The sequence below is a fragment of the Carcharodon carcharias genome, chromosome 7 (genome assembly GCF_017639515.1).
Source record: "Carcharodon carcharias isolate sCarCar2 chromosome 7, sCarCar2.pri, whole genome shotgun sequence".
NCBI lineage: Eukaryota > Metazoa > Chordata > Chondrichthyes > Lamniformes > Lamnidae > Carcharodon > Carcharodon carcharias.
In genome coordinates this window covers 13847863-13873815 of record NC_054473.1, presented here as the reverse complement: position 1 = coordinate 13873815, position 25953 = coordinate 13847863, and the positions used below count along the sequence as shown (strand labels likewise).

The following is a 25953-nucleotide window of genomic DNA, read 5'->3' as shown; positions in this document are numbered from 1 at the left end:
AAGAACACAGACATAAACTAGTTGGGCCGAATGCATTTACAGTACAGAGGCCAATGTAATTCTAACGAATAACCAATTTAATTACGTCCCTCAACTCCTAGCTCCAGAAGGGAGGTATCCCAATGGATTCAGAGATGTTCTTCGAGAGCTGATCAGGGAAGAAGGTATTGGCTCGCTGTACAAAGGCTTCAATGCTGTCATGATTCGAGCTTTCCCGGCCAATGCGGTAAGGGCTAGTAGTGATTATCATCTTGATTGAGCTACATCGTTACCTCTGATTCAACTATGAAGGGAGATGTGTAGCACCGACACAGTGGGGAATATATATCCTGCTTAACTGTTTTTACAACAATATATTTAATTACCAAACTATGTTCTCATTGTTGCAAAATTGGAAATCATTTTAGGAATATTTAATTGGCTGCAGTCAGTAGATGCTCTATAACAAGGTTATCCAAGGTGATTTGCTTTGGGTTGACCTCCACAACCCTGGGTTAGAGTTTGGAAATTCAACCAGTCTTCCTGTTCTCCATAATTATCTAGTAAATCGTGATGGAGGTATGCAGACCTGCTTGTCAGTTGAAGATCAGACTGGGCTTGTGTTATTCTTCCACCCCCCCCCCCAGACAAAAATGCTGATGGTCACTGTCAAAGCTCGTTCCTGAAATATGACCATTTGGGTCAAGTACTGAAACAGTCTCCCAGGAAGTCTATGCTTTCGAGGATGGGGAAGGTTGATGTTTATTTTTTTTAATTAATTGGGCTCTATTCATGGCACCATGGACTAAATTGTGCCTCTGTTTTGCAAGGCAGTCAGTTCTCATACTGGTCTGTGCTATAGGGGGATGGTGAGGGTGACCACCTCTCACATGGAGGGATACACGATCAGAATGGCAATGGCACTAACCGCCAGGAAAAAGCAGCACTGACTCACACCTGAAAGCAGATGTGTTGATGCCTTTTGCCTACTTAAAGCAGTGACTACTGTTCAGAAGTAATCTTGAGAAATTACCTCCCTTGATGATGGGGGAATCGGGAACAATGGATCTTAAAATTAGAGCTACGGTACTCAGACAGGAAATCCGGAAGCGTGTTTTCCACATATGGCCCAAAATCTGGAATGGCCTCCTCAAAAATGATTGTGGACGCTGGGATGTCAGTTGGAGCTTTCAGAACCAAGATCGCTGGATTCCTGTTAGTTAAGAGTATCAACCATTTTGAACAACCATTATGGAGTTAAGGCAGATAAAGAGCTGAAGTACACATCAGACAAGATCTAACTGAATGGCAGAGCAGGTTTGAGGGGTTAAATGCCTCCTCCTGTTCCTATCCCTGAAGACCTCTCCACTAAATTGTGAAAGGCAGAGTTAACTACTCAAGAGAGCAATACTCTTGGTGCAACAATTATTCTCATCGGTGTGAAGCAACAGAAATAATGTTCACGTAAGCCAACAAATAGAGAAACCCAACAATAGACCACAAGAAACGTGGTGGATTCTTGGGTACAATTTAGCATTTTGCTAAATCATTAGGGCCATGATGAAAGTTGACCACATTCCTGGAAAAAAAAATTGGTAACTCTTTGTTGTTGTTTTTCTTATTTCTTTTTCAGGCCTGTTTCCTTGGCTTTGAGGTTGCCATGAAGTTTCTGGACTGGATTCTACCTGACATGTGAAAGGGGAACCATTAATGGATCAATGTTGAAAATCTGAAATAGTTTACCAGAAAGCCATTACTACTTTTCAACATGCTAAATCAGGAATGGGATTTCATTTTCTAATAGTTGCTGCATGAAAATTTTATCATAGTAATTTTATGAAGAAGTATATTTACCGTTGCCTTAACAATGTTCAAAAGATGACTCTGGGTTCCATGTAAAACCCTGACATTGAGCTGGTCGAGAGCCATAATTTGTATAGAATACAGTATGCATGGGAAGAAGACAATTATGGATCCAACTGCATTAAGCTGGTGAAAAAGTTTTGGTGATTACAGCCTCGTTACCTCAGGCCTTACTTGCACTGATGTCTACTGTCATTATTAAACCTTTCCCACTGCAACACAAACATGCAAACAGCAAAACGAAATGCTAAACTTGAACAGTATCTGAAGGGAAAGGTAGGTTAATATCCTGATTGTGTTCCTTCGACTGTTAAACCTTATCTTAGATATCACTTTTTTTTTAAAAGATGAAACAAATGAATTCAAATAGGTTTGACTTGAATTTCCTTTGGCACAGCTAGATTTGCTTTTTTATTTAGGATACAGATTTTTGATAGCAAGGAAAACTTAAGAGATTTACACTGAGGAATGCTACGCAACACCACATGGACCGCCAGCGGTTCAAGAAGGTGGCTCACCACCACCTTTTCAAGGGCACTTAGGGATAGGCAAAAAAAATGCTGGCCTAATGAGCAACACCTGTGAAATTTTTTTTTAATTTGCATTTTTGGGTTTGCGGGATGTGCTTTATCCTTTGCAGACGAGAAAATGAGAACGTTACTAAATGCACCACAATTTTGTGGGTTTCAGTACTTTTTTTGTTCTGTATCTATCCCAGACGGTTGTCTATTCTTTCAGTACCCGTCCCAGACTACCCTCTGCTTTTCAGTATCTAATGCAGTTTAACTGGGCCTAGTGTTATTCTGAACCTGCCAATCGGAACCTTATTGGGATCCGCATTTATACATTTTAGTTTCAGAATCCAGCTGCCTGTAATGTTAGGAGTAGCCTTGCTGTTTCTCCAGTGTGAATTCAGGCTGACCATCACACCATTGGTCAAGGGTCATTCTAGTATTGAATAATTGAAGTATTTATAATTTTCTGTTGATTTTTTTAACCACTTTGTTTAATATTTTGAACACCATTTTCTCAGTGACTAAACATACTTGAGCTCGGCATTAAGGTACAGCTGAAAATTAGAGCTTTGACAGTGAAGAGAATTCCCTGGGATTTATATTTAGATTAGGAATGATTGGGGATAACATCAAGCTGTTGGTGAGATCTGAAATCATGCTTTCAGCTGTCCAATTGGGCAGTTGAGAATGGAAGCCAACTGCTTTTTCTCGGGTAGAAGGGAAAATCGGAACCTGTCCCTCGTTCACATTGTGTTTGAATGTCTGCGGCTAGGCACCTCAGTTACTCCACCTATCATCTTTGGTCAGGGGATGTGGCAGGCACCGAGCAAGGCTGAGAATGGCATAAAGCTGGGATGACAAGATTGACAGACGGCAGAAACGATGTGGTGAAAACACAGAATTTGGCTTCTGTTGGCACTGGTGGGCGTTTAGATTTTACAAAGTGTCCTAAAGGGCTGCTGTTGCAAGTTTTACCTTAACCTTGCAAAAAGACAGACTGATACTGCGGCTCGAATAAATGGGTGTTGGCAGTTTACTGGGGGGTGCCTGCTTTAAAGTGGCCAATTTGCTTACTGAGCCCTTTACACCATTTCACCAAGGAGTGAAGGAGAGCTGAGCTTGATGCTGGGCTCTTCCAAAGTCCACGTGTGTGCACACTGTCCAGCAGGGCCTACTGGGTAGTGACTTAGATCAAGAACCCTGGCTTATCTCAAGCTTGAGGAGCAATTTGTTCCAATTCCATCACTGCTGTGGCTGGGTTTGATGAAATCGGTGCTGACCAGAGATCAAATGTGAAAATTTCCTAATGATGGACCAGTGCTCCTCCAGGCCGAGCATTTAGCAGCTAGACCATCAACTGATGTCTCTTTGTTTAAATTCTAATATCCGTTTATTTGGGAACCAGGTGTTAAGAGGGGCTCCAAGAGACAACACAATAATGGATAGAGGCAGAACTGGATGTGAGAGGGATGTGTTTGAAGACACTATTTTCTGACCTTATTTCTACAATGCGGTGTCTTTCTCATGAAGCTTTATTGCAAGGTGTCCAGTACCTGGTGATCCGCTGACTCCTGAATTTTTTTTTAACTTATTAACTTTAAAAAAAATGCTGCATTCCTTTGGGAAGTGCAGGCCTTGAAGCACTTGGGTATATACTCTGAGATTTAATTCTCTTTTTATTCAAATGGATTAATGAAACCATTTGAAACTGTGACACATGGAGGCAATTTTTATGGATTGATTGTAGCTTTTTAATCTGTGCCTTCTGTTTTTTAGTACTGGCCATAATTTACAATCATCTATGGCCTGTGCTTTTACACAGGGGAATTAGAGTTTCGTGATTGGAACTGATAGACCAAATGATCACAAGTTTTCTTATTATTTAGATTTGTTCTCAATAGTTAGCAGTGAAAGATTAGGTTCTCCCATTTGATCCATCTGTTTTCATGGAAACCAAATATTAAAACTCTTTTTTCCAAGAGAAAGCAGTGACCTTGGAAAGAAACAATTCTGTAAAGTACCTGTGAATGTTTGCATTGTATACTTAAATGAAAAATGTGGCTATCAATGCAATTAATCTGGCATTAGGGAGTCTTTACGCCTGCAATCCTTGCAGAGTATAGTTTTTGACGATGCAGTATCACTTAAATGCCTCCTGCTGGATCGGGATAACAATACCTCAGAATTGCCCTCCAATCTCTTGTGCAGAGTTGTAGCTGTTCAGAACTACCTGATGAATGTGACATTGTTTATTCCCTTCTTTGGAGAGGAGGGGATTTTCTGGCCACCTCCTCTCTGCCTTGCTCTACAGTTATGCACTTACGCTCCTGCAGGTATATAGCTGTCGAGCTGGCCACTGCCAGATGCCTGAAAGTGGTTTCCCATCAAGCAGCTGAATCGCAAAGCTGTGCCTGGCCATCAGCTGCTGAAATGTATGAACATATGGAATCATCCAGGTGTGAAATGATATATATGGCTGTTTTTCAGTGGGGTAGACTCTGTCCTTTTACCTTTGATGCCTGAGTTAAAAATTTAAAGCTAATGGCTGAGCATCCTTTTGAGTTGAACAGATGTTAGGTGGACTGGGTTCAGAATTATTGCTTACAATAAGAGCACAAAACTGCACCTATTTCAGTACTAGATTGCATCTCTGACTCGAGCCTTAGTACTGAGGGAGTACCAAACTATTGGAAGTGCCATCATTCAGGTAAAACATTAAACTGAGGCCCATCTGCCTTCTCAGGTACATGTAAAAGATCCCAAAGGCACTTTTTGAAGAAGTATGGGAATTCTAACTGGTGTCCTGACCCATATTTATATCTCTCTTTCCACTACTAAAACTGATTTATCTGGTAAAGAATCTCATTGCAGTTTCAGAGTCGTTGCTGTGAATTCCTAAATTACGACAGTGATGACATTTCAAAATTATTTTGGGATGCCCTGAGGTTGTGAAAGGTGCTATTTAAATGCAATTTCTTTCAGCTGACCAGGTACCTGTAAATAAATATAGAATCTCTTGAGGGCCTAGTCAAATTTTATCAGTAGTTTTTAATGTTTTATAATTGAAGCAATGTGACAATTATGCTATTATCTGTACGAATCTTCTGGGACGCATCTATGTTTAATTTTTGGTGACTTGAATCCAATTTAAGTTAACGTGTTCAAAACCTCACCCTAGAATTATCTGTTTTAAAAGCTAGTGCATATCTGTAAGATTCCTTTGTTGACAAACCAATGTCATCTGTAGTGAATTAATAAATCAATATTCTGTCTCTTTGTTTAATATACTTTGCACTCAAATAAACCTGGTTTCCATGCATCTAATGTATGTCTTTTGATTAACCATTGCTTTGTTTTAAATTCTTAAAGGTAAATGACAGAAACTTTACCAATTTAGGTTTTATAATTTGCTTGTTAGGACATTGCAATCTCCTCATAGTGGATATATGCCACTTGATCCGTGCATCATAGATCTTGGGTAAAACTAGGCAAAAGCCCACAAATGCAGAGAGATGTGACTGAAGTTTAACCAGCTCAAACCATGCAACTTACCATCACAGAGCAGTGGAAAACTTCTCACCATGTCTCCAGTTGTGACTGCACTCTTGTCAGGGTTATCTGCTGATGTCTTGGAAAAATCAGTGGCCTCACTGACAGGTGTACCCATGCAGAACCCATTACCAAGCGAAGCTGGAAGTAATCAAGAATATTCTGAAGAACTGCAGATCTATCTCACTGTATTCCCATCACCACAATTGTGTAGCTATCTTAGAATGAAGGGAGGAGGCAGCATTGAGAGACCAAGGGGGAGCGGGTGGGGTGAAATTCCAGCCAATTTCAGGTAGAAATAGGGGGGGAAAACACACACACATTGTAAAGATAAGGTTATTTCTATCTATTTTTATCTAAGTTGGCTATTTCAAACAAATGTCTCTGACAGCAGTTCCCAGTATTTCAAAGTGGCATGGGACCTATGAGCATGAGCTCTACCACCAACACATAAATGCAATGCAGAAGAACTAAGATTCCACACCATCCACAAAAGAGGCTGTTACAAATGCTAATTGTTGCCAGCACATGGTGACACTTCAACATAACTGCAAATTCATTCATCACCCCATTGTGCTCACTGTCCCGGTCTGGCAATGCCTCTATCATCCTTGTTTTCAAATCCCTCCAAGACCTTTCCCCTCCCTATCTCTAATTTCCTCCAGCCCTACACCCCTTCATGAAATCTGCACTCCTCAAGTTTAATCACTATGCTAGTGGCATCATATCTGCCTGGGTCCTGAGCTCTGGAATTCCCATCCAAAATCTCGCATCTGAGACTGACCAAGCTTTTGATCACCTGTCATAATTTCTCCTTATGCGATTCAGTGTCAAATTATGTTTGATAATGCTTCTGTGAAGCGCTTTGGTATGTTTTACTACCTTTAAGGTGCTACGTATATGCAAATTGGTGGGAGGTATTGCTGATGCATTGTTGGAGTATCCAGGTACTATGCTGTACTCTTGCCGACGAAGGACTCTTTGATACTGCTACTGCCTGCAAAGTGAATTCCATTTCTCAGCCACAAGACTGATGAATGCAAAATAAAACTAGTTTGTTTTTAAAAAGGAGCTAAAAGTTTATTTCCTTGCAAATGTTTTAGGCTCTCTAACATTTTACTTACAAAAGATACTTTATTTCATGAAGCTTGAGTTCCTGTGACATGAAAGGAAATCCAACACTATGTTCAAAATTTTATTCTTATTGCTTCTTTAAAAATGGACTTACTGCTGAACCAAAAAGGATGGCTGCTACAAGTCACATGACTTGTTCTGGGAGCTACCACCAGTAGTTACAAGCACAAAAGAATTCTTCACTTAGCCTGTAGAATCTCACACCTCATCGTATAGATCCCTTGGAATCAATGAAAGCAGAGGAAGTGCAGATGAATCTGCTCCCCAACCAGAACGATCACAAAAGAGAGAAATCGAAACTGCTGATAACCACCTTGTCTCTTTCCTAAAGAGGAACAATGGAATTCTGACCAGAAGCATTTCTGACCATTTCAAAACACCACCCTGCTCTCATGCCCACATGTCCGTCCTTGGCCTGCTGCAATGTTCCAGTGAAGCTCAATGCAAATCGGAGGAACAGCACCTCATCTTCCGACTAGGCACTTTACAGCCTTCTGGACTTAACATTGAGTTCAACAACTTCAGATCATGAACTCTGTCCTCCATCCCCACCCCCTATCCGATCCCCCTTTTTCCAATAATTTATCATTTTTAAAATATATTTTTCTTACTTTTAAATTTATTTCCATCCATTGTTTTATCTCCATCTTTTAGCCCATTTCGATCCCTTCTCCCCCACCCCACCCCCAGTAGGGCTATCAGTCACTTGTTTGTCCTGCTTTCTACCCTGAATGTGATCATTAGCACATTCCTCAGCTAATATCACTACTGTCAACACCTCTTTGTCCTTTTTTCTATGACATCTTTGGCAATCTCTTTTCCTCCACCTATCACTGGCCCTGTATCCAGCTCCACCTGTCCCACCCCCCTCAACCAGCTTATATTTCATCTCATTTCTATATTTCCTTAGTTCTGATGAAGTGTCATACAGACTTGAAACGTTAACTGTGCTCCTCTCCGCAGATGCTGTCAGACCTGCTGAGTTTTTACAGCTATTTTTGTTTTTGTTGCTGTTTAACATCAACTGGTGAACCACCAAGAAGCAGACCTCCAGGCAGATCAACAGCCTGCTCCTCAAGCCCGTCTTTGCTGGAAGTTTTCCTATCATTGCCAGCAGAACTGACCTAGTCTCTGTGTGCCTATTTCATCTTGCAATATCAGCACCAACTGTAATGTGAACTCTACAACTCTGGTCTTCAGCCAGCTGAACTCGAACTCCTACATGAAAGAATCCCTAATGGACTCTTGAGTCTGAAAATCATGTGAACTAATATTCATTTCTATGGTTCTTGTATTGTTACCATCCATAATTGTAAAATTTCTTTTTCTATCCCCCTTTTCTGTGTGTGTGTGCGTGTAGTGGAGTGGGAAGTTGTGAACAGGGTTTTGAATGTGAAATAAACAAACGTTCTGAGTTAATCATAATGCGAGTTTGTTGCAGGTTATTAGTAAATTGGATCACAAACCAAGGATTTGTGAAAACACGCCACCACATACTTTAAAAATAATTCAAAACACCTTCTGCTCACAGACAGGTGATGAGAGGGAATAAGAACTGTTTGCTTGTCTCCTTCCTGTCTGTAACACTCCCTTTGACTGGCTCTTTTCACTGGAGAGAAGTGGGCTGCATACCAGGAAGGATTGCTAATTCTGGCTGGACATATTGCTAGACCATCACATGACCATCTGCATCCAGCCCTCCCACCCCAAACTCCTGCCATTGGCCATCCAACATGTCCATTCTCACACCACCCAACCTTCCCAGACCAATTGTAAAGAAAAAAGACTTAGTTAATTGGATGATTCTTGACTGTCAGTCAAAGAGCCGTTCCCACATCCTATATTTTTTATTATAGGTAAACAAAAATGCTCAGAATTATTTGTAAAAGAACAGCTTTTTAATGCCCCTTTGATTTTTATATGCTAAATTTTTGCTCGCAGTAGCATCCTGGAGATTAGCCTGTGATTTCTGGAGATTCCTGGGGCAGATGTTTAGAATTCTCTTCCCAATTCAACTTCTCTTTAACCTTCCAAGGTCTCAACACTCCTCCAATTCTGGTCTCATGAGCATCCCCGATTTTAATTGGTTCACCGCCGGCAGTATTCCATTCAGCTGCGATGCCTATAAGCTGTGAGGTTCCCTCTTAAGCCACTCCGCTTCTCTACCTCACTTTCCTCCTTTGAGGTTCCTTAAAAGCTGCCTCTTTGACCAGTTTTTGGTCATCTGGCCTAATATCCCCTTGTGTGGCTCAGTTTCATATTTTGTTTGATATTGCTCCTGCAAGCATCTTGGGATGCTCTATTACACCAAGAGTGCTAGGTAAATGCAAGGTGTTGTTGACCATTGCTGGCCTGGGAATGGACCGCTGGGAATGTTTGTACCTTGAACATGCCTGTGTACCCACTGAGAGTTTTGTAACAGTAGCCCATCAGAGCGGCTTTTGGTAGCAGAGATCGAGAGACTTGGGAGCTGTACAATTCACTTACACTGGCACATTCAGCTGTGCAGTCAAACCTCGCAACACTTGGGCTCCCAAAAAAAGCCACAGCGAAAGGCTCATTACACTCTGACACTTGTCAGAGACACGAGGCACAATGATTCGAATGAAGCTGCTGGCCTGTGACTGTGATATGAATGGCTTCGTTCAGAATTTGGATCAACTCCAGGTTCTCTTGACTCAGGAATTTTAATCTTTGAGTGCAATGGTTCCACTAGGTGCCAGTAAAGACCTATAAAAAGCACTCAAGCAGGTGATTTCCAAGTCTCTGAAACACAGAAATGCAAATAAGATTCAGGTTAACAAATAGGGAGCAATATATTTTCATATTCGTTCATATAGCCCTTGCAAATTTTACATTTACTTGCTAATAAGATAACAAAGTTTAGCTGCTGTTGGAGTTGCTTAGCGACAAAATTCTGAAAGAAAACTCTCTCTGTTCCTGTAATAATCTCTCTGTCTCTTATTGTTCTATCTTCTAGTCTGTCTCTTTTCTCTGTGCCTCACATGTTCCTTTTTCTTTCTTCATGTTACCAAATTAATCTTTCTTTGTTTCTATGACCTGCTCCTTTCAGCTTATCTTGCACACTCGCTGCATGCCTCTTGTAAGATGTTCCTTAACTTGTTTACTCAATTCATGTCTTACCTTTCTGAAAGGCCACAGGGCCAAGCTGCAAGGTCTCAGGTTGGAGATGAGTTCTGGGTGTGCTGATATTCCAATATTGTGTTGTAATCTGTGCCGGAGATATCCCATGTGAAAGTTCTCAATCCCAACATAGCTCTAAGCAGTACATTAATTTTATAATTGTGTATAATTGTGCACAGATGGTGGTGGGGGGAATGGAGGGGGTTGGGGGGGGCGGTGGTGGCTGGGGTTTTACTTGAGTACTTATAAAGAGTGTCTTACTGAAACTGTGGTGTGCCTGAGTTAAGAAGTATATGCTTGTAATGTTTAACTCTTGTAAATAAATGTAAGACTGAATAAACATTGGCTCCAGTGCTGTTCTCTGCCTATCTGAGTTATAACACAGTGTTCTCCTTATCAGCAATACTGAGTATGATCTTAGATTGATTAACCTGAGGAAAGGGGAAAAAATCTAACTAACCAGAAAAAGTAATATCGTTGCAAATTGATTCTTGGCCTCTGTGGTGGCCAATGTTCACGTGTCTTTTCCCGCATAGTTGGATTTACTCCTGGACCATCGCATGGCAGGATTAGAAAGGTGTAGGCTTGGGAGCAGAATACCCCATAAGGCCTTGCCTTGAATTTCACTTATCATCAGAAGAAGGCTCGAAGTGGAGGACAAGCAATTCGTTCACAGAGACAGAGAAAAATCCTGCCTGCTCCAACAGGAACTGGATAAAAGATGGTGTCAACATATGTCCAGGAAAACTGGCTCAGACAAATTATGCATGTTAGGATAATGTAAAAGACTAATATGATATGATCAATGAAGCCTTGCACAAAACCTTCCAAACCCATGACCACTACCATCTAGAAGGACAAGGGAAGCAGACACATGAGAACACCACCACCTGGGAGTTCCCCTCCGAGCCACTCACCATCCTGACTTGGAAAGATATCACCGTTCCTTCACCGTCGCTGGGTCAAAATCCTGGAATTCCCTCCCTAACAGCACTGTGGGTGTACCTACACTGCATGGACTGCAGCGGTTCAAGAAGGCAGCTCACCACCACCTTCTTGAGGGCAATTAGGGATGGGAAATAAATGCTGGCCTAACCAGCAATGCCCAGACCCCATAAGTGAATATAAAAGGAAGCAAAAGTTGAATTCTTAACTCATATTGAGCCCTGTGAATTGTGGAAAGAAAGGAGCAGATTGCAAATGTTCGCCCTGGCATTGACAGGTGAAAATAGTACAGCAGAGCTTTCATCACAGCTTGGGTGCACCAGCCATTGACAATTATCTCATAGCACAGCAGAATATCAAAGAACAGGGTATGGGAGGTGCATACTCATGGAAGGTACCATTCTCAGCAGAGAGAATACTGCAGGAGTGATATATGGGAGGGCCTTAGGCTCAACAGGGAGGTATGCCACCTGAGCTACTAACATCAGCAGGAACAGTCAATCATTTGCCAGGATATGTTGTAGCAGAGATTATCACTACCTTCAACTCTGTCAAAAAGGATCTTCCAGGCACCCATACCAGGATTCAGGCTATGGACAACTGATACACAGAAAGACTGACAGACTGCAAAATCGGCTAAAAATGAAGTAATTTTATTTAATTAATCTAAACACGTAATAGTGGAGTGCAAACCTTCACTATGTTTCCTTCATGTATTTATCTCATCTCATTCACCCATGTGCTTGTATATACAATACATTATTAAGTCCTCCAGGTTCTGAAGGAGAAATAGTAATGGCTGAATAAAGAGTCAAGTGGCGACTTACATGTGACCTGGAATGGACTAATCAACTCTAATGTGTCTGTATCAGGGCGAGAAATGCCCTAAATTCAAATGTTGAGGGCTCATGGCTTTCTGCAGACGAGCCTTTCTTCATTCTTGGGATGTGAGTGTCACTGGCTAGTCCAGCATTTACTTTCCATCCCTAATTCCCCCTGAGAAGGTAGTGGTGAACTGAGTTCTTGAACTGCTGCAGTCCATGTTCTGTAGATGGTGTAGGTGCTATTAGGAAGAGTGTTCTAGCATTTTGACCTAGTGACGGTGAACATTGACAGTTCTAAGTCAAGATGGTGTGCATCTTGGAGGGGAACTGGAGAATTCGCAGGCGCCGGTGTTCCCATGTGCCTGATGCCCTTGTTTTTCTAGTCGGTAGAGGTCACAGGTTTCAAAGGTGTTGACATAGAAGCCTTGGCAAATTGGTACAGTGCATCTAGATAGTACACACTGCTGCCACCATGCATCGGTGTTTCCGATGGAGGGAGTGAATGTTTAAAGTAATGTATTGGGCGCTGGTCAAGCAGTCTGCTTTGTCTCAGGTTCTGTTGAGCTTCTTGAGTGTTGTTGCAGCGGCACTCATCTAGACTTGTGCCTTGTAGATGGTGGACAGGATTTGGGGAATTAGGAGCTGAGTAACTCACTGCAGAATCCCCAGCCTCTGATCTGCTGTTGTAGACACAGTATTTATACAGCTGGTCCAGTTCAGGTTCTGGTCAATGTAAGCCTTTCTGTGGAGCTATGTGATGGCCCAGAAATTTTCTTGAAATTATTGCTACTTGACTGCTCCAATGCTCCTCCAGGGTGCTGCAGCTAAAGGTGGTGCTGTAGTGGTATTGTCACTTGAATAGCAATTGGGAGACTTAGGTAATGCTCTGGGGACCTGGGTTTGAATCCCACCACGGAAGATGGTAGAATTTGAATTCAATGAAAATCTAGAATTAAAATTGTTGATTGCTGTACAAATCCATCTGGTTCTCTAATGCCCTGTAGGGAAGGAAATCTGCTTTCCTTACCTGGTCTGGCCTACATGTGACTCCAAGCCCACAGCAATGTGGTTGACTCTGAAATGCCTGGAGCCTACACCACATGGACTGCAGCGGCTTAAGAACATGACACACAACCACCTTGTCAAGTGCAATTAGGGATGGGCAATAAATGTTGGCCTAGCCAGTGATGCCCACAGTCCATGAATCATTCCAAAATTTTAGGACATCCCAAAGCACTTTTCAGTCAATGTAATTCTTTTGAAGTGTAGTCACTGTTGTAATGTAGTAAATGAGGCAGCCAATTTGCACAGAGGAAGCTCTCACAAGGAGTAATGTGATAATGACCAGATAATGTTTTTTTTTCTCGGTGATGTTGATTGAAGATTAAATCTTGTCTGATGCATTTGGAAAAACGTCCCTACTCTTCTTCAAAGTCATACTGTGGGATCTTTTATGTCCATCTGAGAGAGCAGGCAAGATTTCAGTTTAACATCTCATCCAAAGAGCAGGACATCCAACCTTGCAGCAATCCCTCGTTACCAGACAGGAGGGTCACCCTAGATACTTTATGACTTTAACTCCTTCCCAAATGATTTTCTCTGAGCATTGTACAAAAGAGTTGAAGCTAGCCTTGGCATTGATTACTGTGATGCATGTGTTAGGGGAAAATTAAAATTGCTAAATAAGAACACTGTAAGAAGTTACTGAAGACCACTTAAAATCTCCAAGCAGCCATGGACGTTAGACCTATTGACAGCTGAGGTTAAGCAAATGGACATTGCACAGAAAGAAGCTTTGAGTTTGTGTGATTTACACAGTTTCAAGTGATGAGCTAATGTCCAGCCACAGGCAGAACCATTCAAGCGGTGCAACAATGCATTGAAGCCTTAGGAGCTGAACTGGAGATAAAATATAACATAAAGTTAGTTTAGGTATACTCCTTTCTCAGATAAGGACAGGGCAGATGCTTTTAGCTTAGATATGGGAAAACATACAATGGACAGAGGGGTCTTTGATGAAACAACAGCAGTTTTGAGTTGTGAGAACCAAGGTCTTGCATACGTGTTTTAATTTTGATTGGATATAATTATGTATACAATCTTTAGAATAATTGGTTAGCAAAATCATATGTTTATGTACTCAATAGGATAGTTTTAAAATGGTACCTATGTGTAGGTTTCCGATTGGATATATTCAAATGTACTCAAATTTATTGTGATAAGAAAGAGTACAAAAGTAATGAAATGTAATCAATCAGGGAGCTGGGTCTTCATTCTTAGGAATGATTGCAGCTTCCTTGCATGTGCTTGAATAAAACCGGTAAAGGAAGCCTGAGTCTCTCTGGTCGCTATGTGGTTGGGGATCGTAGTTTCTCCTCTTCAACTGCCCTATGTGGTCGTTGGAGGATTGGAGGGAATACCCTCTTCACATGCATGATCTGTGTTACTGAGGTTAGGTTCTGCTGCCTACACAAGGTCACATTGGTGCACAGGGCTGTCCACCCAATCCTTGCATTACTTTATATCTGGAGTCTGCTCAACAACCATGTAGTGCAACTTCTGCTATTGGAAAGCAGACCAGCTATGTTCTATATTCCAAGGAAACTCATAGGGACATTTGTTTGAGTATCACCCCTTTAAACACTGCCTCCTCAGAGACCTCCCTCTCTGAAAGGTTGGTGACCATGGACTTCTGTGTTGGTCCATGGTTATGTTTGGCAAGGCAGTGCTACAGTTTATCATTGCCTTCTGCAGATGGCTGGCCAGGAAACTCCCCCACTCTTACTACCTGCCATAGGTGTATTGGAAGGAATCAATCTGTTTGGCTACATTATGAATGCACCTTCTGTGGCTGCTCAGGTCCTGGGGTGGACTTGAACCCAGTGTTTCTGGCTCAGAGGTATGGGACACTACGCACTGAACCAGACGTCTTTATCCCTTCAGAGACCTACATCTGATAACCCTTCAATACCATTGAGTCATAATTGATTTTCGCATATGCCAGAAGGTCCATGTACCTCACCGCTTCTTGAAAATCAATCCCTTCCAAAGTATCACTCTCTATTAATTGTACAATGCAATGCTCTGGTGCTGTCAAAGGCTTTGCCATGGATGGACCATCGTCTAGTCCAACACTGCTGTCTTGTTCAGTTCAAGTTTGGCTTTCAACCATGAGAGCAATGTAAATAAATGAAAGATGAATTTAGAATGTAGACTTGGATTTGACCCTTCTCCTTATTTCGTTGATATTTTTAATAGCTCTCAGTTGAAAGCATTGGATCCCAAAAGAAGACTTTCATTTATAAAGTGCTTTTCACAACTACTGGACATTTCAAAACACTTCACAGTCAATTAACTAACTTTAGAAGAGTAGTCACTGATGTTGTATGGGAATCACAATGGTCAATTTGCACACAGCAAGCTCCCACAAACACCAAGTGATAATAACGAGGTACTCTGTTTTAGTGTTGTTTTTTGAGGAATAAATATTAACTAGAACATTGGAGATAACTCAAACAAAAACATAAAATGCTGGAAAAACTCAGCAGGTCTAACACATCTATGGAGAGAGAAACAGAGTTAACATTTAGAAAAGGGTCATATGGACTCTAAATGTTAACTCTGTTTCTCTCTCCACAGATGCTGCAAGACCTGCTGAGTTTTTCCAGCATTTTCTGTTTTAGTTTCAGATTTCCAGCATCCACAGTATTTTGCTTTTATCTATACTGGAGATAACTCACCTACTCTTCTTTAAAATAGTGTCAAGGGATCTTTTACATCCACCTGATACAAGGCTTCAGTCTAACATCCCTTATGAAAGACAGCACCTCTAACAGAGCAGCGTTGGAGTGTCAGCCTTAAGTTTTTGGGTTCAAGTCCTAGATTGGGAGTTGAACCCAAAACCTTGCAACTTGGAGGCACAAAAGCGACCAACTGAGCTGCAACTGACAGTCACAATAACATAATCGCTGTGAGGTGCCCTTGTGACTCAGGGTGGCCATATTGGAACGAAAAGGCTTTTGATAATACTCTCCGCAGCTTGGGCAATTTGTGGAATTTCACTCTGTAACCTGCCCGAGCCAATATATGGTCTGCTCCGCTTCCATAAAATACCATTCATCCTTCCCACCCCACTTAACACGCGGACCACTCCAACTGATCAGCTGGAGTTCAATCGAAAGTTTGGAATCATATGATCTTCAAAATAGTTGTCATCTCAGGGGTTTGTGTCTGGGATTCAGAACGATAGAGAAGCCTGCAGAACTCACGGCATTCCTAGTTAATGTTAGCAGGATCTTCCTGAAGCCGCTCTTGTCCTGGTTGTACGATTCCAACTGCTACAGGCTATCTTAGTTAATAATCAAGGCGTTTCCCCAGGCAACGATCCTTTGCCAACCGCACTGCCTTGTTTGTTCTGGTAGTGGAGAATCAAGGTTCTGGTTAGCCTTTAGTTATCACTATTGAGTGGTGTGGCCTGCATGTGGGAAGTGTTGTATTGGATCTTCTATGCAGTAGGCCTACACCAACCACGTAGCTTGCCTCTCTGCTTCCTGCTTCCTTCTTGGCAGAACCATAATTCATACGGTGCGCCTACTTTACTGCTTTAAGAGTTTTTCAAAAGTGTGAGCCAGAGTTCACCAATTTTCCACTTTTCTCTCTTTACTCATCTGCCAGCTTTTGAATGAAGGAGGGCTGGAGTTCAGACAAGTATTGTGCGGATTGTTTTCTATGGAAAAGGCTGAAATGTGAAGGAGATTGAAACACAATCCAAATTCAACTATCCAATCAATACCTGTACGAGAAAAGAAAGACTCGGATCTATGTGGAATAGGATGTGATTTTTGTTAAAAAAACTGTACGATGTGAAAGATTCTGCACTAAAATTACTGCAGGGAAAAAGTCAGTCATTTCAAATTGGTTGTTGCTGCAATTTGTGAAGGTTTTGATTTTGCTGCTGATTTATAACAAATTTCAAATGACCATAAGTATCTGAACAACTCTGAAAGAATACGTGAATGAAAAGGATGTCTATGCTCCAAGTTGGAATTAAAATGTGGGTTAACAATGGCATTGTCCCTGGTCTGATTCATGTTTCAGTTGGAACAAAACAGTGAACTTTGCCTTTATTTAGTGTCCCTCATGATCACAAGACATTCCATAGCTCTTCACAGCCAATCTAGTACTTTTTGAACTGTTGTAGAAAATGTGGCAGCCAGTATGTGCACAGCAAGACCCCACATACAGCAATATGATGATCTGTCCAAGTGATGTATCCAGTGATGGCCTAACTACAGTGACACACAAAAGTTATCAATTGCTGATCACATTTTTATTTTGTAGCAGGATGGGTGGCTTTAGGCAGAGATTGGTCACCACATTTTAAGAAGGGCATGAGGGTCCTTGGGAAGGTGCAGAGAAGATCTACCAGAATGGCTCCAGTGCTGAGGGATTTCAGTTACAGCGTTAGGTTGGGGAAGCTGTTGCTGTTCTCCTTGAGAAAAGAACACTGAGGGCAGATTCGATAGAGGCGTACAAGATTATAACAGGTTTAGATAAGGTAGGCAAAGAAAAGCAGTTTCCATTAGCTAATGGTACAAGGACTAGGGACTCAGAGATTTAAAGTTTTGGGCAAGAGGTGTAGGGGGAATGTGAGGCAGAACTTTGTTATGCAGTGAGTGTAATGACTCGGAACTCACTGCCTTAGGGGGAGATGATGCATGATTTCAAAAGGAATTTGGACTTGAGGGAAATAAACTTGCAGGGCTATAGGGACAGTGAGGGGAATGGAACTAACTGGATTGTTACACAGAGAGTCTGCATGAATTCAATGGACAGTATGGCCTCCTTCTGTGCGGAAATGATTCTATGACTCTATGTCTAGGATTCACTGGTCATGTTGTCAAATCTCATGGGTGGCAAGTTCTGAAACTGAGGTCTGTCAGCCAGTTCTAAAAGCTCAACATGCCCACTAAGCTTCTTCAAGGAAGGGAACCTGTCATCCCTGGTCTGGTGTACACATGAGTCTCGTCCAAACCACATGGTTGACCTTAATATTATCTGAAGTGGCTGAGTTGACCACCCAGTTGTCTGGATAACTCAGGATAGATAAAAAGTACAACTTTGTCACTTACATGATGAAAACAATTATCAAAAAAAAAATCATGCCATGAGGAATAATGGGTGTGATCTCAATTCTGTGATGGTACTACTCCCATATATCCCATCTCACTGCCAAATACCAAAAGCTAACCTCAGGCTCCACAGAGTCCTTACTCTTCCTTTGAAGACCCTAATACGCCACAAGATGAAAATTCCCATCAATGGCATTTTGGATAACTCTCCAACTTCAAGAGCCCACAACAGGAATTGTGACTGGCTAGCAGTAGAGGCATATACATGAAGCAAGACGACTCAGACAAACCTATCAATGCTTTCCTCACATGGTGTTCTGCCCGAAGCCCATGTGCTGCATTTAAAGACGTGCATTTCCATATCCATGACTTCTAAATCTGTGAGTACCAACTGGGTGCCCTGAGAAAGAAAATTTTAATTGATTTAAATGTTACCAAATATTTGCAGTTAGTACCGGATTAATATGAGTCTTACTGATTCTTGGGTTTCAATGGTTTGAGACACAAATGAGATTATCTCTGACTGTCCCAAATTTGGTTGCTAGTGAGAAGTGCACAGGTCCACAGCCCATGATTTAGCACCAACTGCCAGTTTGTCCCAGAGGAGCATGAAGACAACTGCCATGAGAAATTGGAAAACATCTGGCTAGTTTTGTATAGGGTGTGCTGCGATTTACTTATATTCTTTCTCCCATCGTATTTCCACCAATGCTGTAGCCAAGTGGCCACCTTGGAAGCGTTAGCCGGGTGGTTTGTTTTTTAATTCGTTCATGGGATGTGGCGTCACTGGCTGGGCCTGTCAGGAAAGTGTGAACAGGTTGCATGTTTGTGTAATGTTTGATTATGAGGAACAACACAGTTGAGCCAAGCCCTGTCTGCACCCATTAAACACACACACGCATTCCCTGCTAAAATCTTGGCCAGTATGTCAACAGTCTCCCCACCTTCCCCATGGGTTGCACACTGAACATGTGTCTCAATAGGAACAGGAGAAATTCATTCAATCCCTCAAACCCATTCCATCATTCAATTAGATTATGGCTGATCTGTATTGACGCTAACTCCCTTTACCTACATTGGTTTCATAACCCTCAATCCTCTTTACGTAACAAACATCTGTCAATCTCAGTTTTGCCATTTCCAATTGATTGCCAACCTCAGTGGCTGCCCAAGGGAATTCTGAATTTCTACTACCCTTTGTGTGAAACAGTGCTTCCTGACGTCACTCCCCAGACAGCATATTCTAATTTAATGTTTTGCCTTTCATAAAAAAATTAATTAACTACCAAACTGAGAGGTTATACCAGTCAGGAAGGATTGAACAGGCTGGGGCTCTTTGCTCCAGAAAAGAAGGGTTACTTGATAGGAATCTTCAAAATTATTAAAAGTTTCACAGGGTAAATGTAGAGCTGGTGAGACCAGAACTAGGGACCATAAGTATATGATATTCACCAATAAATCCAATTAGAATTCAAGGGAAATGTCTTAACTCAGAGAGTAGCTAGAATGTGGAATTCATTACCACTGGGAATAGTTGAGGCAAATAGTGTAGTTAAACATTTAAGGGGAAGGTAGGTAAGCACATGAAGGGTATATGAATGGAGTTAGATGAAGAGGGGTAGGAGAAGGATGGTATGGGGCATAAAACCCCTACACGGACCTGTTAGGCTGAATGGTCTGTTTCTGTGCTCTAAATACTTTGTAACCAAAACCCAGCCAATACAGCCAAAACACATCAGGCACCAGCAGAGAAAATGAGCAGTGCACACTTAATGTACTGTCACAATTTGCTGTCCACCTCCAAGGAATTTCACAGACCAGCCACTCAGTTAAGTTCACTCACTGCCTCAAGATACTACATAAACTACACACTGCATAAAGTAAGTCATTGTAACCAAAGGGCAGTTGTAATAAAATTTCTCTTCCAAGAAGAAGACAATAATAAAAGTTAAAATAGAATTGTGTTAAGGAATGATTTAAACTGGTTAGATTCTCGAACAACAGATCAATAATGTTACAAGGCCTATCAAGAAAAGAATTTAAACACCACAAAGAATAAAGACAAATCAGTTATTTACATAATTAATGTATCCAAATATAAACAGTTTTGTACGTTTTGCAAGGTATATGGGGAATGACTTGTATCCCATGTGTACTATTGATTATAATTCAATCATGAAGGTGGGGCTTTCCCGAGGCATTGAAGTCAGTTCCATTTGTGTGACAAAGTTAAGTTTCAGGGTTCTCTGGTGTCCTCTGTAGGTTCTACAGATTGTTGTTTTTGTATATTCACTTTTGGGATGTGGGCATCGTTGGCTAGGCCAGCATTTATTATCTATCCCAAAGTGCCCTTGAGAAGGTGGTGTTGAGCTGCCTTCTTGAACCACTGCAGTCCCTGTGGTGTAGGTACACCCATAGTGATGCTAGGGAAGTAGTCCCAGGGTTTTGATCAAGAGACAGTGAAGGAACAGTGATACATTTCCAAATCAGGATAGTGAGTGGCTTGGAGGGGAACTTTCAGGTGGTGGTGTTCCCATGTATCTGCTGCCCTTGACCTTCTAAATGGTAGTGGTCATGGGTTTGGAAGGTGCTACCTAAGGAGCCTTGGTGAGTTCCTACAATGCATCTTGTGGATGGTACACACTGCTGCCACAGTGCATCAGTGGTGGAGGGAATGAATGTTTGCGGATAGGGTGCCAATCAAGTGGGCTGCTTTGTCCCGGATGGTGTCAAGCTTCTTGAGTGTTGTTGGAGCTGCACTCAACCAGACAAGTGGAGAGTATTCCATCTCACTCCTGACCTGTGCCTTGTAGATGCTGATTTGTACCAATTCTTTAATTTATTGTACACAGTTAATATATCACTACTATGATTATTTGCCCTTATGTATTTTGGTGCCTAATTTGTTCAGCTCTCTTCCCCCCCTCCATTTAAAATTTTTACTCTCTTGTAGTTGAGATCCTTTTGATATAGAATTACATAGAAGCCTTTAATGCGGAAACAGGCCATTCAGCGCAGCTTGTCAATGACAGCATTCATATTCCACTTGAGACTTCTGCCACCCTCCCTTATTTCATACTAAAGCTTGGTTCTTTTCTCCTTCGCATGTTAATTTAGCTTCCCCTTAAATGCATCCATGCTATTCACCTCAACTGCACCTTCTTGTAGATTAGGATTATGATGAATATGATTACTTGGGGAGGGAGTGTGATGTGTAACAGCGCTACTACTTTTAAACAAGGATGGGGAGAGTGAGTGCTAGTCTGCTATTTAACCAGCTCAGATGTCCTCAGGCTGTGTACTTGACGTGGAATGTATATAGTAAATATCATGTGTATTGCAACTGTATTGAGGCATCTCAGAGTGCAACATGCGGTGTGGAGAAAAGTTGAATTTAATTGCACTTTCCGTAATGTCCAATTTGAAATGTTTTGGAATGTACTTTTACAAATTTTATGAATAAAGTATATTTTGTGGGGGGGAGAGCAAAGAAGTCACAGTTGGGGCATCTCCTGTCTGCACCCAATAACCACACACTCACAAATATGCACACGCTACACAAGTCTCCTGACCAGCAGCTCAGGGATGCTGAAGCCAATTGTCACACCTTCTCCTGTAGTCTGTCTGAGATCAATACAAACCTGGAGGATGGAGGAGAAACTGAGCCTGTGTCCTCCGTGCTTGTATATCTCAGTACTACACTGGGCAGTTACACTAATGTAACCTTTACCCCATCTTAATCAGGTAATGTACTCCTTTTATTGTCTCCAACACCATGTCTAGATAGAGATCATATTGTCAAGATTGTCCACATCAGTTGAATAAATTGATTTATTCTTCTCATCAGTTATGTTTCTATTTGTCTCCTGCACCATATGATTTAAACCTCAGGCTTTGCTAATGTGTTCTCATATCATCTCATATCAGCACAAGGACAGCCTGTGTGCTGCAGTGTCCCATTTGTGATAAAGTGTAGTATCATTCAATGCATAGATATGCATTTGCAACAGGAATTATTGAATAGCAATCAGATAATGAATAGCCTGACTGCATTTTCACTTTTTTAGCCAAGGGATAATAGAACAAATTGCAACACACCCTGCACCGATGCAGTACTGAGGGAATGTCATCTTTTGGACAGGAGGTTAAACCAAGGCCCATTTACCTTCTCAGTTGGGTGTAAAAGATTCATACGAACATACATACAAACATTAGGAGCAGGAGTAGGCCACTTGGCCCCTCAAGCTTGCTCCACCATTCAAGAAGAGCATGGCTGATATAATTGTCACCTCAATGCCACATTCTCACCTACTCCTCATAACCTTTCACCCCCTTGCTTATCAAAAATCTGTCTAGCTCTGCCTTCAAAATTGTTCGAAGCCTCTACTTCCACTGCCTTTTGAGAAACAGAGTTCCAAAAACTCACCAGACCCTGAGAGAAAAAAATTCCCCTCATCTCTGTCCTAAACGGGCGACCCCTTATTTTTAAACAGTGACCCCCAGTTCTAGATTCTCCCATAAGAGGAAACATCCTCTCCACATCCACCCTGTCAAAACCCCTCAGGATCTTATATGTTTCAATCAAGTTGCCTCTTACTCTTCTAAACTCCAGTGGATATAAGCCTCGCCTGTCCAACCTTTCCTCATAAGACAACCCACCCATTCCAGACATTAGTCTAGTAAACCTTCTCTGAGCTACAGTACTATTCAAAAAAGAGCAGGAGAGTTCTCCCCAGTGTCTCAGCCAATATATGTTCCTCAGTCAACATCAGTAAAAAATCAGATTATCTGATCATTATCACATTGCTGTTTGTGGGAGCTTGCTGTGCATAAAATTGCTGCTGCCTTTCCTATATGACAAACACTGATTGCACTTCAAAAAGTTCGGAAGAAGAGTCATACGGCCTCAAAACGTTAACTCTGTCTTTCTCTGCACAGATGCTGTCAGACCTGCTGAGTTTTTCCAGCAATTTTTGCTTTTGTTTCAAAAAGTACTTTATGGGCTCTAAGGTTTTATGGGATGTCCCGAGGCTATGAAAAGTGCTAAATAAATGCAAAGTTAATTCTTTTTGTTTCTTACTTGGTCATGAATCAGATTTGGAACAATGCCAGTTACCCACCTTGTAATCCTGAATTGGAGTGTCAACACCCCTTTCATTCACATGTTCTTTCGGAGTCACTCAGATGCTTGTGGTCAGTTGAAATTCCTAAAAGGACAGTATTTTAAAAATCTTCAAAAACTGCAGCAGCAACCACTTTGAAATGGATCTAACTTTTCCACTGCAGTAATTTTAGTGCAAAATCTTTCACATAGTACTTTTTTTCTGACTAAAATTACAGTCAAGTGCTGTCATTGTCACTTGGTGCTTCTTCCTATCTTGGTTGGAGGCCTGATAATGGCACCCCTCACACTTCCAATCTGCCTAATGGTTTAAATACAAAAGGATTTATTGCTGTTTACATCAGTTCTTTCTGAATCAATACAATGCTCATTTGACTCATATTATGTGTCATGTTCACACCTTGTCATCTGCCGGCTAAGATCGTGCCCTCCTCAGCTCTTTCGGTTTTTAACAAGCATTTTGGACAACATCGCTCAAGATTCACCGTGATTTTCTCCCAGTTTCTTCCTTCCTTTCCTGAAGTTGCTATGTTCCACAGCCACTTGCTGCCAGAGCTCACTAGATAATGGCCAGGAATAAGAATCCAGTCCGACTCCCCTCCATCTCCGAGCTAAGAGAGGTTACTGTATTTTTTGTGTCCCTACTATCATTCACTAATTTTTGTTGTTGAGTGATCTTCACTATTGACTGAGAACCTTTAAAAGATACATGTAAAATTATTCAGTTATTTTTTTGAATTTCATATAAATTTGTGTTTTTGGTGATTGAAAGAAGTAGTATTTATATATATGGGTGTTACTCATGTTTTGCTCTTGTCTCTGATTCAGAAATTTGTGGATTCAAGTCCCACTACAAAGGTTTGAGCATATAATCCATGTTTAGTGAGTTGGTCTTGTGGTCTATACTGGGAATGTTTCCCTCTTATCAGGGGTAACTCCGGCCTGACTCAGGTAGGTTACTTCAAAACTGCTTTATTAACACTGTATTCAAGATAGACTACAGGGTAGGTACACCTCCTGAGTACAGACTATTCTATCTGCCTTACAGAGTCTCTAAGACATGACTACCAACATGATATGCATCACTAACACATTACCATAGCTACTACTATCCAAACTGACACTCCAGTGCAGTACCTAGGGAGAGTTGCACTGCTGAAGGTGCTATCTTTCAGATGAGATGTTAAATCAAGAACTCATATGGCCGCTCAGGTGGATAAAAAAGAGCCCATGGCACTATTTGAGCAGGAGGATTTCTCCCTGTATCCTGGCCAACATTTATCCCCCAACCAATATCTAAAGCAGATTATCTGGTCATTGTATCTGTGGGAACTTGTGGAAAGTGGCTGTTGCACTTTCTACACTACAGTGGCAACACTTAAAGAATACTTAATTGGCTGTAAAGCACTTTGAGACTTCCTGTGGTTGTGAAAGGTACTATATAAATACAAGTTCTTTCTTTATTCTATATACCAGGCCATCTCTCAGAAAGCCCATCACAATCTTTTCAAGACAGCTGGGGATGAGCAGTAAAATTATTGATTGGTATTGTGTGGCTTACATTGTGGAAACAAATTAAAAAAAGGAATCTGAATCTGAATGACACCAGGGAAATGTACAGGGTGAGCTGTAGCCTAGAGTAGCCTATTCTCTTCATGTCATTTGGTCTGTATGGATTTGAACATTGTACGATTAATACAGTCATGCCTGCCACTCCTATGATTCACTGATGTGATTAATGCAGTCACGCCTGCCAGAGCTACTATTCACTGATGGGATTAATGCCATAACAAAAACTTGTAAAATTACACAACTTAATTTTATATGCTGATAGACTTAGATGACGAGTGTTGGAGGAGGCTCGCACAGTACATAAAAACTGGTATAGATCTGTTGGGCCAACAAGCTGTTAGTGCACTATAGAGTTGATGCACTGAGCAAGGGACTATTCTGCAGGCTGCCACAGATTTAGACTAAGTACAAAGGAAAGTGCCGCAACTTAATTAAATTTTTAAGATTTAACAATGTATCGCTTATACCTAAAAATGTAAGATCATAGGAACAGAGGAGCAGGGGAGGCTATTCAACCCCTCAAGCCTGCTCTGCAATTGAACTAGATCATGGTTGATCTTGGACTTCAATGCCATTTTCTCACACTATCAGTATATCCCTTGATGTCATTAGTATCTAGAAATCTATTGACTCCTGACTTGAACATGCTCAATGACTGAGCTTCCACAGCTCTCTGGGGTAGAGAATTCCAAGATTCACTACCCTCTGAGTGAAGAAATTCCTCCTCATCTCAGTCCTAAAAGGCTTGCCCCTTATTCTGCGACTGTGAGCCCTTGTTCTAGACCACCCCCAGCCAGGGAAAACATCATTTCTGCATCTACCCTGTCTAGCCCTTTAAGAATGCTATAAATTATAAAGAGGTCATAAGAACATAAGAACTAGGAGCAGGAGTAGGCAATCAGCCTTTCGAGCCTGCCCCACCATTCAATACAATGGCTGATCTAGTTTCAACCTCAACTCCAATTTCCCTCCCTCTCCCCATAACCTTCCAACCCGCTACTAATTAAAAATCTCCTTAAACTATCTCCTCCTTAAACTTATTCAGCGTCCCGGCATCCACTGCACTCTGAGGTAGTGAATTCCACTGATTGACGACCCTTTGAGAAAAGTAATTCTTCCTCATCTCTGATTTAAATCTACCACCCCTTAACCTAAAACTATGGCCTCTCATTCTA

General features: G+C 41.5%; 1 protein-coding gene across 2 annotated transcripts in view; it reads left to right on the top strand.

Annotated features, from left to right (window-relative positions):
• prkar2aa (protein kinase, cAMP-dependent, regulatory, type II, alpha A) overlaps nucleotides 1–25953 on the top strand; it is a 331945-nt gene that overhangs the window by 21394 nt on the left and 284598 nt on the right. The window contains exons 8-9 of one of the 2 annotated variants that reach the window (XM_041191725.1): nucleotides 102–226; nucleotides 1613–5676. The exons of the other annotated variant lie outside the window; for it this stretch is intronic. Coding sequence (XP_041047659.1) covers nucleotides 102–226; nucleotides 1613–1675 — 188 coding nt within the window. The 3' untranslated portion in view covers nucleotides 1676–5676. Of the gene's footprint in view, nucleotides 1–101; nucleotides 227–1612; nucleotides 5677–25953 lie in introns of those variants that run through there. 2 annotated transcript variants of the gene reach the window in all.